Here is a 17,831-nt window from a genome sequence, read left to right as displayed (position 1 = left end):
GCAGTGCGGTCAAGGCAGCTCCGCACGCACTTACTGGGTCTGGAGGATGCTGTCCCTGCCTACTTTGGGGACCACTCGATACTGGCAGTCTCACTGTGGCCCAGGGAGGCCCTCAGCCCCGTCCACCTAGTTCTAGGCCACCCCACCCTAGCCCCATGGCTAGAACCCAGGCTGCTACAGTACTGGAGGTGCACTCTGTGGCTCGGAGGCCCCCTGGGCATGAAAAGGGGCTGTGTGTGCAGCACACGGACTGTCTCCCTCCTCCGTCCTGGCAGCAGGTGGCTTCTCCGGGCAGTGGCTGCGGAACACGTGGCCTACCCACAGCAACGGGACTCTGCCTTCTCCAGCAAAGCCTGGGCTACAGGAAGAGCTTGGGGCAGGGGGCACACAAGGGGGCTGCTGAGAAAGCTCCTGGTGAAGCTGAGTAGCCACAGGCTGTTGGGAGGGCCATGGGGCTGGTCTGACAGGCTCCCAGGCAGTGTGTGGCTGGCATGGCCTCTCACCCTCCTCACTGGGCACCACTGGGGAGGGCCATTCCAGCCGGGGACATGAAGCGGGGGTCTAGTACGTGAGCCAGTGTGGCAGCTTACACAACGGACTAAGATGGTGTGTCCTGTCCCTTCATTTTTGGCCAACTCTTAAGATAGGAATCTGTGAGGATTCGGGGTTCAGCAGGAACTCGGAAGCTGTTAGATGTAGCGGTTCATGAAAGAAGTGCATCTCGTGTGCTTGTTTTAAAATAATTTAAAAATTTATAAATGATAAAGACTATATATTTAGGGTTGTTTTTTTTTGAGATGGGAGTTTCACTCTTGCTGCCCACGCTGGAGTGCAATGACACGATCTCAGCTCACCGCAACCTCTGCCTCCCGGGTTCAAGCGATTCTCCTGCCTCAGCATCCCAAGTAGCTGGGATTACAGGCGTGCACCACCATACCCGGCCAATTTTGTATTTTCAGTAGAGACAGGGTTTCTCCATATTGGTCAGGCTGGTTCGAACTCCCAACCCCAGGTGGTCTGCCCACCTCAGCCACTGTGCCTGGCCAGGCTTTTTTTAAGGCGGAGTCTCACTGTTGCCAAGGGTGCAGTGGTGCGATCTCTGTTCACTGCAACCTCCACCTCCCAGCTTCAAGCAATTATCTTGCCCACATTTGTCCCAGCCAGTCCTTCTTCATTCTGGAATAGCTGGGAATGCAGCTGGTAGGACTGGGAGCCAGCTTGCCAGCTTCCACAGAGTGACTTCCAGCTGGCCTGTGGGTGGTGTGGCTCATGTGCACACAGCTGCTGTGGTCTTTCCCTCCCTGCATGACCTCTGGATGGTCAAGGGGTCAGCCACGCTCCCAACAATGCAACACATGAAGAGGGGTTAGGGAGACAGTTGGAGCATGCCTCGGAAGCTTCTTACAGCAAAGAAAGAGGAGCTGGCCAGGACTGTCCCCTGTAATCTCCTGGGGACAATTTCAGGCTACTGAGTGACCCTACACACTGAATGAACCCGAGGTTGCTGAAACATCTGAAAGGTTTGGGAGAGGAAGCTGCAGCCCCCATGCCATGGGCTCCCGGGTCAGCTGTGCTGCAGGACAGAGCCAGGCAGGGCTGGAAGGAGGGCTGCCGGGGCCACAGCATAACCCTGATTTGGACTGTCTCCCATTCAAAGAGCACACTCCTCTTCCAAAGGGTACGGGGCTTCGTCTGAAGAGTGGACGCCTCAGACATTTACAACGGTGACAGCAGTTGGTGGCTGAGCCAGGATATTACGGAGGACTAAAAAAAGCACAAACTTAAAAAAACAGAGTTCACTGAACAGACTTGCACACACCCAGGCACGCCTTGCACCTACAGCACCCACCTGAAAAATACGGTAAGATGACTGAAGAAACACACTATTTCTTTGAAAAACTTTTATTTCGCATAAAACAGACCCATCCCTTTGTGGGTCAGATGTTACCACCTTAAAAAATTTTTTTTTTTTTTAAATTCTCCTTTCTGTCCCACTGAAAAATTTCTTCTTTTGAAAGGGTTAAGAAGAGTCTATCATTGCTGGTATCGGCTGGAGGATGGCCGCTGAGGGAAAGGCCTGAAGGCAGCATCTGAACGGGCCTGGAAGCCCCCAGGGTGTGGCGTCCTCAAGCCCAGGGGCAAGAGCGCCTCCTGCCTGCCCTCCAGGGAAGCTGCATGTGGATCTCCAGGGACTCAGCCTCCAGATTTTTCAGCCTCGAGCCTGGCATTTTCTGTGTGTGATATCTGTGTATCCATCCTGCTTCCCTGACTTCAAGAGAAGACTGAACTCTCAGGAAGAAGACCTGCCTGGAGCTGCACACATTCTCACAGTTTGAAAACACTTCGTGCAGTAAGTCACCAGAGTACTAAAGCCAACTGCAAACTAGTGGTTACAAAATGGGAGCTTTAAAAAAGTGCTCTACAAGAACCGATGTCCTCGCAGTCAGGAGCGGAAGGCCGGGTGATGCTGCGCAGGCCTGCAGCTCTGTGGCGCCTCTGCGAAGGCTCGGGTCTGCTTTCTAGACTGCAGGCCGTCGTGTGCTGCGGAGGATGCCAGGGTTAAGGCTGACCAGAACCAGAGGTGACGCTGGGCTCTCCTGCTACATCAGGCCACTTACAGCAGACCCCTAGGCCACACTCCTTCTGAGCCACTGTGCAGACGGCTTCCCTGTGGGGGGGTCAGCAGGAGCCACAAGGGCTGAGGGTGCCTCTGCCAGGGCGGGGCCGGTTTTGTGGCATTCGAGAGGAGGGCTCAGGGAAAGACCACACAGGCAGTGAAGGTCCTTCCCCACGTCCAATTTTATGGGAAGACTGGGTTTGAAGATGGAATCTAGAATGCTCTTCTCTCCGTTTTTAAGTAAAGAGAAAAGGGAGACCTTTGCCTCACGTGAGAACAGGAGGTGGAGAAGTCAGAGCTGTGACGGCCACTAGCAGCGCACCTCCTGGACATGCACGGGAGAAAGACGCAGCTTCTGGACAGACGAGGAGGAGATGGGCTCTTTGCTCCTTTGCAGCTGGGGATGAATGTTGAAGTTGAGGCACAGTGGTTCCCATGGAAAGCCCAAGGTCAGCACGGCCCCTTGGCCTGCTGTTGCAGGATGCCTTGGAGGGGCCACGCCCCCTAGCCCCTGCTGGCCCCAGCCCACGGGAGGCGGCAGGCAGCTGGAGCACCCTTCGCAGGTGGGTCTGGCCCAGTGGCTCCTTCCTGGGCTATGTGCTAACTGCTTTGATGGACAAGCACCCCACCTCCGATTATCTCAGTGGCTTGATGAGCTGTGCAAAGCCAGGCTGGGGTGGAACCGTGAGAAAGGAACGGTTTGGCCATAGGAGCCAGTGATTCGGGGCTCACCACCCTTTATGGCCCCATGAAGATCTGGCACAAGGCAGGTGCCTGTCCCCCGCGGAAGGGAGGGCGGGGTCACTTATCTGCTCAAGAGAGACCAGCCGACACCCCATCACCCACTGCAGCACGGGCGTTTCTGTCTGGGTGAAGCTCAGGCTGGGCGGAGGGGATTCTCACCAGCCACGTGATTCCAGGGTCCCACCCTGAAACCTTCTTCAACGTACATGTGGAGGGAGGTGACGCCCTGGCACCCACACTGAGAAAAGGATGGGTTCTGCAGAGCCAGGATTCCCATTGGGAGGGTGAGAGCGGCAGCTCTGCCATTGGCTTGGCCCAAAACAGAATGGAAACGCGCCCTCATCACGTGAGCAGTCCGTATGGTCTAGTGCCAGGGTGAGGCAGGCACCGGGAGGAGGAGGGGACAGAAAGCTGTGAGCAGTACCCGCTCGGGGTCCTCGGAAGCTCCCTGGTGCCAGCCGGGCCAGTGACATGAAGAGGAAGGCTAATAAATACATGCACATAGTGAGCGCCAGGCAGCCCCGGGCCGGGTTGCGCAGGATGCAGCAGACGCCGCTGTGGCTCCTGCACCCGGGTGCCAGGTGCTCAGTGTCTCTGATAAAGATACACAAATGAAGTGACTTCAAGTATTAAAAAAATAAGTTAATTGACAGAAGGGGTCCAAAGCGGCTGAGCGTCCTGCCAGGTTGTCAGCTTCATTTCAATGTGCAAACACGGGAAAAAACCGAGGAAAAGGTCATCTCCTCCCCAACATAAAGTGTGGAGCAGGGACAGTGCCTGTCTGCCAACTGGGGGCTTAGAATGTAGGGCCTCATCCTGTCCCCCAAGGTCAGCATTTTCCAGTGTCAGAATGGTTGTGAACTACAAGCAAACTGCAGCAACCCACAGGCCTCAGGCCACAGCCAGCCAGAGGCACCGGCATTTGGCCACTTAGGGTCCAGTGTGTGGTGCTGGGCCGGGGAGCAGACCTCTCCTGCATCCTCCTAATTTGCATAATCAATTCCGGAGCCTGCACACACCTCCATGTCTCCTGTGATGCTGGGGTGGGCATAGCTGGTGACCTCCTCATCCTGGGTCTCGATCGCACCCTGCTCTCGTGGTGTATCATTTTTCATTTCTTTGGTGGTGCTCCAGGAAGCGGGAAGAAGACAGTGTCCCTCCCATGCTGTGGCAGCAGGCTGTGGTTCTGATGGGGGCAGCTTCCCTCTCTTACCAAATGTGCCAGTGGAAGAAAGGGGCACAGCAGCGCGTCCTCAGAGCGTGCGGGGTCCCCTGCATCATGCCACGCAGGCTGTGCTCCTCCCCTGAGCGGGAGGTCCAGGTGGGCCTCCTCCCAGGAGGTGGAGCCATCTAAGATAACCACCGTCACCTAGGGCTCCCCACTGCACACGGGACTCGGCCACTTACCAAGCAGCACATGGCACTGAGCGTAAACTCCAAGGAGGTGCCAGGCCTCCTCAGATTGCGGCTCCAGGTGGTTTGGAGGCCACTGACTGGCCAGGTGGATGCCAACAGCAAACGGAGTGCTGGGTGGGAGCTCAGGACCAGTTCAGGCTGAAGCCCTTGGACAGCATGGCAGCCTCCAGGTCCTTGTCCTCCTCTTTCTCCCGGAGCCGCTGCTCCTCCAGCAGCGCCACCAGCGAGTCTCTCTGCTCCACCACCTCCAGCATCTCATTGAGAATCTGCTTCTCTTCTGATAGTTCCTCCTCGGTCTTAAGGTGATCTGGAAGGAGTGGAAGGCGAGGTGAGGGCCCAGGAGGCGGTGTCCACCCCGGCCTCCACAGGCACCTCAGCCCACTCACCTTCCACTGCCATGCGCTCCCGGAGCTCCTGCTGCAGTCGGCTCTGTCGGTCTTCCAGCTCCAGCTCCCGGGCACTGAGGAGGCAGGGCAGGAGAGAGATAAGCCACAGTGATTAGGGACCACCCCTCACCCCCAAATCCAGAAGGACCTCCATGTCTGCTGTGTCAAGCATGGCGCCGATACCCGCTACCCAAGGCCACTCACAAGATCATCAGCTCCGACTCGTAGCGCACCATGGCGTTCTTCTCCTGCACAAGCTTGAACCACTCCTGCATCAGCTTGGGGTCGTCCTTCTTGCCCATGCCTGCCGAAAGAACGTTCGTGTCGGGCGCAGGGAGTGCCACACCCATCCCGGCCCGCAGGAGTCACACGGGGCAAATGTGCAAAGAGGGCCGAGCAAGATGCTGCCGGAACTTCCACTCCCAAGCCAGGCCCAAGGTTTGCCTGCAGCCAAGGGGCCCTGGCGACCGCCTCCCCGGGGCAGGGGCCTTTGCTTCCCTGTGTCCTGCCATCCCTGCTCACCCCATCAGCGACCTCGCCAGTGGGGCCCTTGCACTCCTCGGGGCTGGTTTCTTGTGTGCTTCCTGCTCTGTGTGCTCTCTTGGGGTGACTTACGCTGCTTTCCCTCTCTTTTTCCCACCCAGTGTTTATTTGGCACTTGCTACGTACTAGGTATCCTTGGAGGAAACCAGTGTCGTAAACAAGGCCAATGTCAATCTGTCAAGTGCACCCTGCTCTCGATTCAAGTCATGCTCATTTAATTCAGCTCTTTTCCGGCTGCTGCCTGTCTCCAGGGCCACCAGAATGGATGCTTTGTCATTTCTTTACCTCCTGACCAGGTAGAGAAGACAACACCCCTTCACTTGTGGCCTATCAAGCTTCCGGCTGCTCTCCCGCTGGGTCCTGCATGGTTGACGCAGCGCATCCCAGGAGGGCCGCCGCGTTTCTCACCAAGAGCAGAGAAACACTAGCAGCCTCTGGGGACGGAAGGAGGTGCCACGCCCTGCTCTGGGCCAATCCAATAGAATGCCTGTGGCTGGTGGCTGCCTGAACCACCTGATACCAAACCTCCCCCATGAGGGCCTGATGACTGGGCCTCACTGTGGCAGGAGGACAGAAGGAAGACGTCTCCAAGGGACCAAGCCACCCAAGGAGGGAGCAAGGCCTTTTCTCTGGAGCACAGAGGCTCATGGCAAAAGTGTGGTCCTGCCTGAAATACATGCTGTGTCAGTGGCTCTTCAGTATTTTTGGATTACAAACCACTTTGAGAATCTCATAAAAGCTAGGGACTCTCTTCTAGAAAAGAGCTTATGCGTGCACAGCAAACACTTCATGGAGAATTCCAGGCTGTTCCTGGGCTTCCTGCAGTCCATCCCTGGGCCTCAGGTTGAGGGGCCACTAGATGGGGACATCTTTGAGAGTCCCTTCCACTCTCTGCGTTGCTGGCAAGGGGCATTCTAGCCCGGTTAACAAGCCCAGGAGTGCGAGGCACACAGCCTGGGGTGGCCGGACGCAGCCCGAGTTCCCCCTCACTGCTGGCTGCATGGCTCCACCTGCCTTTCTGACACATGGTTCACAGACTTTCTGCAGTGGGGTCTGCTAGACACATGAGGCCTAAGCCAGTTAGTCTCTACCCAGTGGCCATACCAAGGAGGCAGAAATGCACCGTGTTCACACAAGCAGGGCTGTCGGCACCATGCCCTAGTGCACATGCAGCTCTGCTCCCAAGTGGGGTCCTGCCCCTGAGCACTGCTCTGAAGGACGGAAGCTCCCCGGCCTGTCCAGCCTGTGACTGTGGAGTGCGTGCCTGAGCCTCAGTCAGGGGACCAGCGCTCTCTTCACCCAATCCAATAGGCTTGGGTCCCCACTCAGTTCCATGCATTGCTTCCGGAGCGTCTCTGCACAATGTGCCCACATGGCTGTGGAGGAGGGGCCCGAGGCATGCAAGCTGTCCAGTGCGCCCAGCCGCGGCGGCACCAGAGACTCTCTCCCGCTGCCCGCCTCCCCGCCAAGACACAGAAAACGCCACCAGAGACGTGCGAACACCGCTCACTAGCTACAGAGAGCTCGCCCATAGCCGCCGGGCGGGAGGTGTTGTGCGTGGGAGTCGGGTGAGCGCCGCGGACGGCAGATAACAGTTAGCAGGGTTAGTCATTGCCACACCCCCCACATGCCTTTCAACGACAATCTTATCACCACAACAGACTTCAAATCAGACAAACTTAAAAAACACACTCAGCAAGACACAAGGTAGAGAGGTTTGCCTTCAGTGGTTGTTCTGGAAAGGGACCCGAGGGCACTCGGGCAGACCCGTCTTTGTAAGGACAGTATTCCTTGACTCCGCCAACCAAATCGCTGTGCGCAGGTGGGGGCTCCTCACCTGCATCCCTGCCCCTCTAGCTGATGGATGTGAGACTTAAAGGCCCCAACCACGAAGGGCCGGGCGATGCTGCAGCCCTGAAACACCCAGACCTGGAGGCTCCCTGGCTTCACTCTGCACCCTGGTCCTCCCCTTGGACAGTCAAAGGGATACTGTACCTTTAGAAACTGTCATAGACTCATGACATTTTGTGACAAGACTGTTGAGGGTCAGAGAGAGAGAGAGAGAGAGGGGTAGGTGGGTGCTGGCTCGTGTCTGACTGGTGTTGCTGCGCCCCCTCTGAGGCAGTGGGGTGGGGGTGGCGAGGTTACGTTACCTTCCTGGACACAGCAAGGGCAGAAGGAGAGAGGTCTACGCCGTGGAGTCCCGCCACTGGGCTCAACTTCAAAAGGGACCAAACAAGGAAGAGGAGGAGGAGGCGGAGAAAGACAAAAAGGAAGAGGGGAAGAGGAGCAGGAATTTGGAAGTGGAGAGGGACAGGGAGAAGGTGGAATAAAAACAAGCAGAGGACAAAAAGCATAAAAAGTGAGAAAGGACCAACAGGAGGAAAAGAGAAAATACAAGAAATGGAGAAGCAGAAACAAGGGAAACAAAGTCTACAAATGAATTAAGTCCTTTTTTCAGCACGGAACTGAACAAGAGCAGACCCAGCTCTGGGCAGAGTCACAGAGGCGGCAAGGGGCTCAGAGCAGCAGCGCGGATTCCTCCAAGAGGGACGACGTGTGCCCTACATGATGGCGGCCTCAGGCCACGAGGCCCTCCTGCCTCAACTCCTTCCTGGGAGGGCAGTGGCATCTGGGTTGTCATACAGTGGCCTTTGGGGCCTTAGCCCCTCCTTAAAGCCCCTGGACAGGTCTGCATGCCTCTGGGACAGACTGTATTGAATAAGTGGCCAACATGGCTTCCAGGCTTGCAGGTGACAACCTGGGGTCACCTCCCAGACCCATGTGGAATCCTCTGAGATGTGACCACAGGCATGTGCTTGAGGCAAAGCTGGCGTTGACAAGTGTAGGGCAAGGAGGGGCCTCTGAGTCTGTGGGAACAGCAATCAATCCTGCGATGGGCTTTTGGGACTCCTGCATCTGCGCTGCTTCGAATTCTAAGCCAGGACAATTTTGGGGAAACGTACACACACAGAGGTGACTTCCACCCATCCGTGTCACTGTCCCCTCTCTCCCCCAGGCATGGGGAAAGCCAACCACCCCCCTTCCTTCTGGCCCTTCCATGGCTGTGCAGGGACCCCATGCCACGGATGTGGGCTATCACGCTCTGGACTGTGAGACCAAAGGGGTGAGCTGACAGGACATGCCAAAACTTACAGGAGCGATGCTGGGAGGAGGCTGACGGGGCACTGGGAGACAGTGTGCAGAGACATCTCTAGATCTGGGGTCTGATGGCTACTCAAGGATGAGGGAGAAGAGCTTGGCAAGGGACCATCACAGAACCACAGAGCACACACAGGGACGACAGAGCCCAGGAAGACACCGGGCCTCGGCCCGTGGGGAGGGCAGTGTGTGGTTTACAGAGAGAACAGGGTTGAAGAAATGACCTTGTTTGACTCAACGGAAGGTCAACAAGACAAACGTCTGGCTCAGAGGCCACTCAGCGGTGCAGTTGCAAGAAGGCAGGTGTTCCGTCTCTGAGTCCTTCCAGTGTGTGCACAGTGCTTCGGCACACTGAATCTGCACTGGGTATAACTTCAAAGCCAAAGCCAGGGACAGTGTGCATGCATGTCACGTGCTAATTACACCCAGTGTGCTAAACACACATGGCATGGCCAGCCGACTGCATGGGCACACGAGGAGGGTTTCTTTCCTCAACAATACCCTCCGCCTCACAGCCGATCTACAGTCAACCTCAGCTTCAAAGTGTAGAGTCTGTGCTGAGGCTTGGAACACCTGGATGACTTGCATCAAATACGTCAGTGAACACCCCCTGCCACCTCCTGGGACTGGTGTCACAGGTGAATAGGCCATGTTGTGGAGCGGAACAGTGCCCATGTGATACACCCAAAACACATCCAAAAGGAAGAGGCAGGTGCCTGCACGGGTATACAGTACAACACGTGTTTCTGCTTTCTGGACAGCACAAAATACAGCTTTCAGCTGTTTTTATGTAGGCCACATCCTCACACGCCCTTCCCAATACAGAAGACAATATAACAGAATGCTGAGAACAGAAATTAGGAAATGAAATTAGCAAAAGGGGGCATCAGGTAAGGCAAGCATTCAAAGAAAGCAAAAAGGCTTCTCTTAGCAAGAGGCAGGAACGTGTGTGAGCGGCCGGTGCGCTGTGGGGTCATCACCTCTGGACTTCCCCCTATGCTCCACCGCTTCCACAATGAGCAATGCTACTTGTGTAATCAGAAAAAATGCTCAATCAATATAATTTTAAAAATAAGAAGTGGAAGGGAAAGACCAATCAAACAAGGGGAGTTCCACCCGACTACAACCTGGCCTGAGCATGCTAGGGGCCGGGGTCTGGTTTTATAGTAAATTCTTGGCCTTTTAGGGAGATGTGAGAAACAGTAAATTTGGTTCACTGGTTCTAAGAACAAAGATGCTGTCAAGCTTATGGCAAATGGAAGTTTTCTGGTTTTTCTTAACGTCAGGGTAACAGGTTTCCATCTATTGCTAACAGGTGCTACAATTTGCCACTTCTCAAAGCACTCCTGTGTTCTGGCCACCCCTCTTGAGCTCCTGAGCGGTGAGTGGGTCCTGGCTGGGGTGTCTGGAAGGCCCACACGCCCCTCCCTGGAGCACCCTGCTGCTGTCCCCAACACTCGCGGGCACACCTGCTCCATCTTTCCCTCTGAAGCTGCACTTCCTTTGGACGTGTGACTCGGGGGTGGCTTGTTAGTGCCACTCGCTTGACACCTGGTGGGCAGGCAGTGCCTGTCACTGAATTTCAAACAGCAGCACACCCCCACCAGGGAGTGAGGCTTGTCCAGAGCAAAGTGTGAGACAAGCATGGACAGCACCCTCTGGCTTTAAGGTGTCCTCACATGCATCACCCATGCGATCCTCACACCGGCAAGGTGTGGCTGCCAGGACGGGCATTCGTGTCCCCATTTTCAAATGAGGGTTCTGAGGCTCAAAGGAGTGAAGTGTGGCAGAACCTGGAAAAGAAGCCAGATCTTCCTTCCCACTCTCAACTCAGAGCTTGTCCTCTTTAAGGCCAACACCGGCTCTAGGCAAATCTGACAAATGGTGGCGTCTCAGGCAGCTCAAAGAGCAGTCCCACAGACCCTGATTGGAATGTCACACCTGGAAGGGAGGCCCGATGTCCCTTCCTGCCCCATCTTCTGAAGAGGCCCCGAGAGGGTAAGCAGAGTCTGTTTTGTCTGTGCCTGGGGAGACAGTGAAGGCAGGACCCGAATCCAGGCCTCGCCTTCCTAAGTCGGGGTGTCCCTCACACTACCACCTGGCCCTTGGCACACCTGAACGCCTCACTGCAGGCCCTGCCTCTCATGGGCTCAGGACCTAGTCTGGGGTAGAACGGCTGACAGGGTGGGAGAAAGAGTGGCCAGTCGTAGGGCAGGTCCCCCTCCTCTGTACGTGTCCTGTATTCCCACCTTTTCTCCACTTCCTCACAAAGGCCTCGGTCCAAGACTCTGCACCTTAGCACACTGCATCAACATGACACCCAGGTGGCTAGAAACACAAGCAGGCAGACAAGCCGGCACGCTGAGCCTGGATGCCCATCTGAAAGGCGGGCAGGGCTAACTTCAGTTCTTCCGGTACTCAAAATCCCAGCAGCCCTGGTCCTGAGACCAGGGTGCCGAGGCTCGAGTGCCTTGCTCACGAGGATTAGTGAGGATATGATCAGAAAGCTCGGAGGTGCGGGGGCTCATGCCTGTGATCCCAGCACTTCGGGAGGCCAGAGTGAGAGGACGTCTGGAGCCCAGGAGTTCAAGACCAGCCTAGGCAATGTAGTGAGACCTCGTCTCTACAACAATTAGCTGGGTGTGGTAGCCTGAGTATCTACAATCCCAGCCACTCTGGAGGCTAGGGTGGGAGGACTGCTTGAGCTCAGGAGGTCAAGGCTGCAGAGAGCCATGATCGCACCACTGCACTCCAGCCTGGGCGAGTGAGACCTTAGCTCTACAAAATAAACAAATAAATAACAATAGCGCAGAGGGGCCAAGAGACAAAGGCGCAACTCTGTTCATAGCCTGATGACCACCAGCAACAACCTGTGTGGTGGTGGGTGCTGGCATCATGCGCTGCATTTCCAACTCAATTGTTCAATTCTGCCTGGCTACGTTTAACCCACTGGCTTCCACATTGGTGCTGACATCCAAAACAGAAATATACATGAATCATGGCTTGTGGCAAGGACGATGCGGAAGACTGATGATTTATACCAGAAACGCTTACCGCGCACCCCGAATGCACCAGCCACTAATGCTAACCATGTGGCGCTAAAGCAGGCAAGAACTTCCGTCTGGCAGCAGAGGCGAGCACAGCCACAGCGGCAGGCGAGGTACTGGGCCATTCTCCAAGCTGAACAACTGACCCTAGGGATCTGCCTCATCTCAGTATCCGTCTTTACCCACTAGACAGGCTCCCAGCTCCCACTGGTTGGACAAAGGTGCTATCACCAAGGCTCAGAGCTGGGGAGGTCCCTACGGCAGTGCCCAGCAGACCAAAGAGGACCCATTATGGAAATTTTGGGCCCAGAGGTCCCAGCCTGGAATGCTGCATTTCCCCAGGGAACACGGGTTAGATCCTGGAGTGTCACCAGACTAGTACCATACACAGAGGTGTAATGAGGAAAACGGGCTTTTATGAGCTGAGCCACCATTTACAACTGCACTTCCATGGGAAAATACAGAATTCCAGATAATCAGCTTGCAAGCGCCTTAGAACACCAGCCTTTCGAGAGTCCAGGGCGGCCCCACACCCTCCTTTCTGACATGCTGCTGTGTGTTTCATGCAGAGCTCTGCACAGTCTGAGAGTTAGCTCCTTCCCCTTTCAGCCACACTTCTGGGACATCCTGTGTAGAGAGAGATCGCTTTTGGTTTTGACTTCCTTTTGGCCTCTGAGGATCACACTCCAAGGGGCTGGGGACAGGAAAGAGGCTCACTTATTTCTCAGGCACATTTTGAGGCCCCACTTTCCTGTCTCTCTGGGCAGCCCTGTGCAGCCCTTAGCTCATGGGTGGACTCTCATTTCTCACACTTGTTTTGGCAGTAATGCCATTGTATTCACCGGTAAATACAGTACTAATAGAAATAACATAAATATTATAAATATAGTGACGGAGCAGTGGCTTTTTATCTAACTCCTGTCACAGACACCAGAGCTTTTGTCACCTTTTCCTAGGAAACACCAGGGGCATTGCCTGTCATGGCTATGCCCAACTGAGCAGATTAAACTTGCAGAAAGCAGCTAGGAGTGCTGGCACACAACTGTAATGTCAGCACTTTGCGATGCAGAGATGGGTAGATAACTTGAGGTCAGGAGTTCGAGGCCAGGCTGGCCAACTTGGTGAAACCCCTTCTCTACTAAAAACACAAAATTAGCTGGGGGTGGTGGCGCGTGCCTATAGTCCCAGCTACTCAGGAGGCTGAGGCAGGAGAATCGCTTGAATCCGGGAGGTGGCGGTTGCAGTGAGCCGAGATGCACTCCAGCCTGGGTGACAGAGCCAGACCCTGTTTCAAAAACTTTCAGAAAGCAAACTGCCCGGGGCTGGAATTCCCCGGCGGCTCAAATTATGGAATAGGGCCGCCATAGATTTTCTGCTCTGCCTTGCTCAGGTTATCCAGCCTGGGAAGTGTGAGGGAAGACTGACCAAATGTTTTGCTAAGAAGGCACTTGGCTAGTCTGAGTCCCCAACCCAGGAATCCCATTTGGTGGGTACCACCAATGCCATGCTCCTGGCACGGGGCAGCCTTCGCACTGTTAAGGCTGAGGTCCAGTCTAAAACTTTGGGCAATGACAAACACCGTGGCCCTGACAGGGGCCCCAGCTGGCTGGGTGCAATACTGCAGACATGTGAGCAGGCGGCATGACAGGGTGAGGCTGGCCTGGGAGGCCCAGTCTAGCATCCATGTGGCGGGGCGGGGAGACGCCTGGCGCTACACAGACTTAGTGCAGAGATAAAGCTCCAAGTTGGGAGTAAAATTTAAGGCAAAAAAACCAAACAAATGCATGTAAGAATTACAATCCAATACACACACACACACAACTAAATGTATGTAATTACAATCCAATACACACACACATACACACACACCCAAACAAATGCATGTAAAAATTACAATCTAATACACACACACAAAGTGCATGTAAGAATTACAATCCAATACACACAAACACAACCAAATGTATGTAAGAATTACAATCTAATACACACACACCCCCCTCCAAACAAATGCATGTAAGAATTACAATCCAATACACACACACACACACACACACACGCACACGTGCACACGCTGCGAAAGCTCACAGGTTCCAAAGTTCCTAAGCAAAGCAGAGCCGGGCTGATGGCGGACTAAGCAGGCAAACCAAGAATCTACCAACAGAAAACTCAGAGAAGCAGAGAGAACAGGAAGACAGTAGCTCAGATGGGCAAGGGGCAGGCGTCCTGCGCTCCCATCTCACCACAGTGAAGCCACCCTCCAGTTCTTCATGTTACATTTCTAAAACCTTCCCTGTTCTTTCAATTTCCCTTTGAGACATAAAAATCAAGAGATGAGGTCCCCCAAAACTAGAAATCATGTGTATTTTCAATTAATTTTAGAAGAAATGTGGTTTTCTTCTAGATTTCCAGTCATCTGTCTGTTACAGTACAATAAAGCAGGCTGGGCTGGGCCTGTTCAGGGTCCCAGGGAAGAGGAGGGAAGGGGAGTAGCCACCTGGGGACCCTTCCTTTCTGGCCCAAGGGCTATTCTGAGTCTCTTTGATGATTTCTTTGGAAATCACAAGGTCCAGCCATGTGAGGAAGGGAAATTTCATTCTTTATACCCTATAGCTGAAAACAGACTTTCAGAGCCTTGAGGTAGTTCACTGAGGGCCACTGAAAGAGGCTGCAGTGTGACATGCAGAGCACAGGGCACAGGGCAGAAGGTGGCATTCCCAACGCTCTGAGGGCTGCTTGGAGCTTTGCTCTGCCAACAGGAGAAATGAGATAGGTGCTGTGGTACAGAAATAGGGCTTCGGGATGGCCTTTTGGGGATGCAAGTGCAGAGGAGCAACCAGGTTTTACGTTTTAGGCTCCAGATCTCAATAGGGCGATTCTCCCTCCAATTAATGAACATTACCAAGTGCTCCAAGAATGAAACAGTGGCAGAAACAGAAAAGGAAGTTAATTCTGGCATTGCCGTCATCCCTGCAGGGCATGGCGAGACCAGGACCTGAAGTCCACAAGAGACTCCCTGCAGAGGGGATGTCCCCTTCGAGCTTCCTTATTAGGGCAGCAGCAGCCCCTACGTGGTGAGCAGAACCTGAAAAGTCTTGAATTTACACAGAAGTCACGGCGGGCTGGGAAATGGGAAGTGATGAGTTGACCAGCCCACCTTCAAAGGGTTACGAGTGGCAGTGGTGGGGCACTGTGTAACTCACAAGGCACACTGAGTTTCCTTTTTCTATTTCATTTCCCCCTGAAACTTCCAGAATTCCAAAAAGCTAGCAGCTGGAGTCTGGGGACCCATAGAAGCAAGCAGCTCACTGCCTCTTCTCACTCAAGCAAGGGGGGCAAAAAAAGCAGGAGACGCTTGAACTGAGAGGGAAGGGTGGATATAATCCTCAAGAAATGTGCTCTGACAGACTCCTCCGGGAGATTCTGAATGTAATGAGAGACAGGGTCTGGCTCTGCTGCCCAGACTGGATTGCAGTGGTACAACCACAGCTCACTGCAGCCTCAAACTCCTGGGCTCATGTGATCCTCCCACTTTAGCCTCCCTAGCAGCTGGAACTGCCAGACACGTGACACCATGCCCAGCTAATTTAAAAAATCTCTTTATATAGATGGGGTTTCACCATGTTGCCCAGGCTAGTTTCAAACTCCTGAGCTCAAATGGTACACCTGCCTTGGCCTCCCAAATTGCTGGGAAACAGGTATGAATTTTTTCATACACTGAGATTTGCTTAGCATGGACATGGAACATGCCCGAGGTGGTGTTAGGAGGAGGCAGGAGGCATTAGATGGGAACAGGGTCTGTTAATTGGACTGTAAGCACCGGCCCTTCTGCAGCACTCATGGCCGTGAGTGTGGCGGTCCCTGAACAAACCAGAAGCCCTGGGACACCGAGGGAGTCTCCAAGGGGTGGGTCCATGGGGGCGTGGGAAAACACAGACAGTAACAGTCCCCCTTCCCAGGTAGGCGAGAGCCCTGCCTTGGATGTGGCCCTGACAGGTGGAATCATAGAACTATGACACTGGTATTTAGATGAATGGGCCAGGAAGTGACCCTCTTAAAAGAATGGGGTCAGGGTAAAACATGAGAGAATTATCTTTGCCACTCTGCTGTTTGAAGACCACCTCTAGGCATGGAGCCTCCACGGGGAGATGAAGTGGGCAGACTACCAGACCAAAGGACACAGGAACAGGGAAGAGGAGCCAGAGTCCTCAGCATTCCCCTCGCCACAATGGCAGCAGCCCAGGAGAAAAGCTGCCCAAAGCTTAGGCGTGAGACTCAGGTGTCAGCCATTCCTCTGAACTAATACAAATGGAAAGACTCCAAACACACTGCAACCTCTAAGCTAGTGGTTCTCCCGCTCTAGAGGGCACTGGAACCTGCTGGAAAGTCTGTTACAGCAGATAACCAGGTCTCACTCCAGTTTCTGATTCTGTAGGTCTGGGGCAGGGTCTGGGGCTGTGCCTCTCTAACAGGCTCCTAGGTGATGCTGCCACTGGCCCAGGGACCACATTTTGAGAACTGTGGCCTTGGGCTTTTCCTGTCTTCATCGAAAAGAAGTATAAAGTGAGCTCCGGGACAGAGCAAGGAGGGAGTGACACTGTTACCAGCACCTGTCAGCCTGGCTTTGGGTTTGGTGAATCCGGGCAGAAATCACAACAGAGAAGGCTTTCCCTCGCACTCAGTGCTTCTGGGAGACATTGAGAGCACACCCTAATGGAACTGGTGGGGCTGAGATCTTGGCATCTTTGCTTCTTTGCTTAAGTGTGGCAGGCAGTGAGCTCCCTAGCAGACATGATTCCTACAAGCAGTCAAAGTTGTGTTGCAGCGTGTGTATTTAGGGGACCAGGACGCAGAGGCAAGGCTGGTGGAGTGGGGCGGGCAAAGTTTTATTATAAAAAATTAAAATGGCCCCAGGCAGAAAAGCTAGGTCAGATCTTCCTCTGGAGCACAAGTGGGCGTGGGGAGATCAGCACGCTGCTCTGATTTGAGCTGGAAAAGGGTCTGTGCTTTTGCCATTTGGTTATGGGGTTGATTTCTCCTTGTCTTTGTGAGCGGGGACTGGGGAGTGTGGGTGGAGAAAGGGTGTCAGCGGGGTTAGTGTCAGCACAGACGCTGCCATACATACCACCCAGATGCAAGTCGATGAGGTCACTGTAATAAGACTCTCCCCAATAGTCTACAACAAGGAATCGGTGAAGAGAGAGTTATTTCATCAGGTAACCTCCTGTCCCCCCACACCCAAAGCAATCAATGACATGGAACATAAGAACACAGACAGAGCGAGGCGGCAGAGGACAGCTGGAAAGCATGCGAGCCTAAATGCATCACATACCGCATGTCCACACATGCCGTATCTGCGAACTGCGTGGCTAGGGGAGGAGGGAGCAACTAAAACCCACTGTGGGCAGTCGACAGTCACGAGCAACGCGATCCCGCTTATGCCGCGGGTCAGCCGGGACAGAGGCTTTGGCCTTGCTGGGAACTCCCACCCCCGGGACTGACCTCTAAAATTTAACAGAGCAGGGCTGGCCTGCTTGTCAGCTGCTGAGACTGGGAACCCCAGGCTGAGGGCTGGAGGCAGGAGGCAAACGTCCTACAGAAGCTCTGCAATTCTTAGGTTTCATGCAGCCAGAGCTCGCCCAGGAATTCCCACGACCCCACTGCTGACTGTCTCAAAGGTCTTGCAGACCCACTTTTCCGAATGGGTTTGAGAGGAAGGGGATTCTGTTTTAAGGCTTAGGTCCCCAAATTCAGTCAGCCTTCTTAAAAACGACACAAGCAGAGACTTATGTGGAGTTCTTCCCCGGGCACTTGCCCGAAGGCTCCTGGAGGTCTGCAGGCCCAGGGCAAACCGGGCCTGGTAGTTCCATGGCTGTCCGGCTGAGAGTGCGGCGTCATTTTCACGCCTGAGGTGCAGAC

At 54.4% G+C, this 17,831-nt stretch overlaps 1 protein-coding gene and 1 pseudogene across 16 annotated transcripts in view; both read right to left on the bottom strand.

Annotated features, from left to right (window-relative positions):
• Nucleotides 1–1,886: 1,886 nt before the first annotated feature.
• On the bottom strand, nt 1,887–4,642 carry LOC105718428 (uncharacterized; annotated as a pseudogene).
• The window catches only part of MICAL3 (microtubule associated monooxygenase, calponin and LIM domain containing 3), a 273,518-nt gene continuing 257,670 nt past the window's right edge, over nt 1,984–17,831 (bottom strand). For 12 of the 16 annotated variants that reach the window (XM_064362782.1, XM_064362781.1, XM_064362787.1 and 9 more), the window contains 4 exons: nt 7,860–7,925; nt 5,368–5,467; nt 5,164–5,237; nt 1,984–5,084 (listed from right to left, as the gene is read on the bottom strand). In XM_064362782.1, the coding sequence (XP_064218852.1) occupies nt 4,900–5,084; nt 5,164–5,237; nt 5,368–5,467; nt 7,860–7,925 (425 nt within the window). In that variant the 3' untranslated portion in view covers nt 1,984–4,899. Of the gene's footprint in view, nt 5,085–5,163; nt 5,238–5,367; nt 5,468–7,859; nt 7,926–17,037; nt 17,089–17,831 lie in introns of all 16 variants that reach the window. The other 4 variants (XM_064362786.1, XM_064362790.1, XM_064362795.1 and 1 more) reach the window with 2 other exon arrangements.

This window comes from Aotus nancymaae, unplaced genomic scaffold (genome assembly GCF_030222135.1).
Source record: "Aotus nancymaae isolate 86718 unplaced genomic scaffold, 86718_ANA_hifiasm-v0.15.2.pri h1tg000049l, whole genome shotgun sequence".
NCBI lineage: Eukaryota > Metazoa > Chordata > Mammalia > Primates > Aotidae > Aotus > Aotus nancymaae.
The sequence above is the reverse complement of the archived record's forward strand: the minus strand, read 5'-3'. Positions and strand labels throughout refer to the sequence as shown.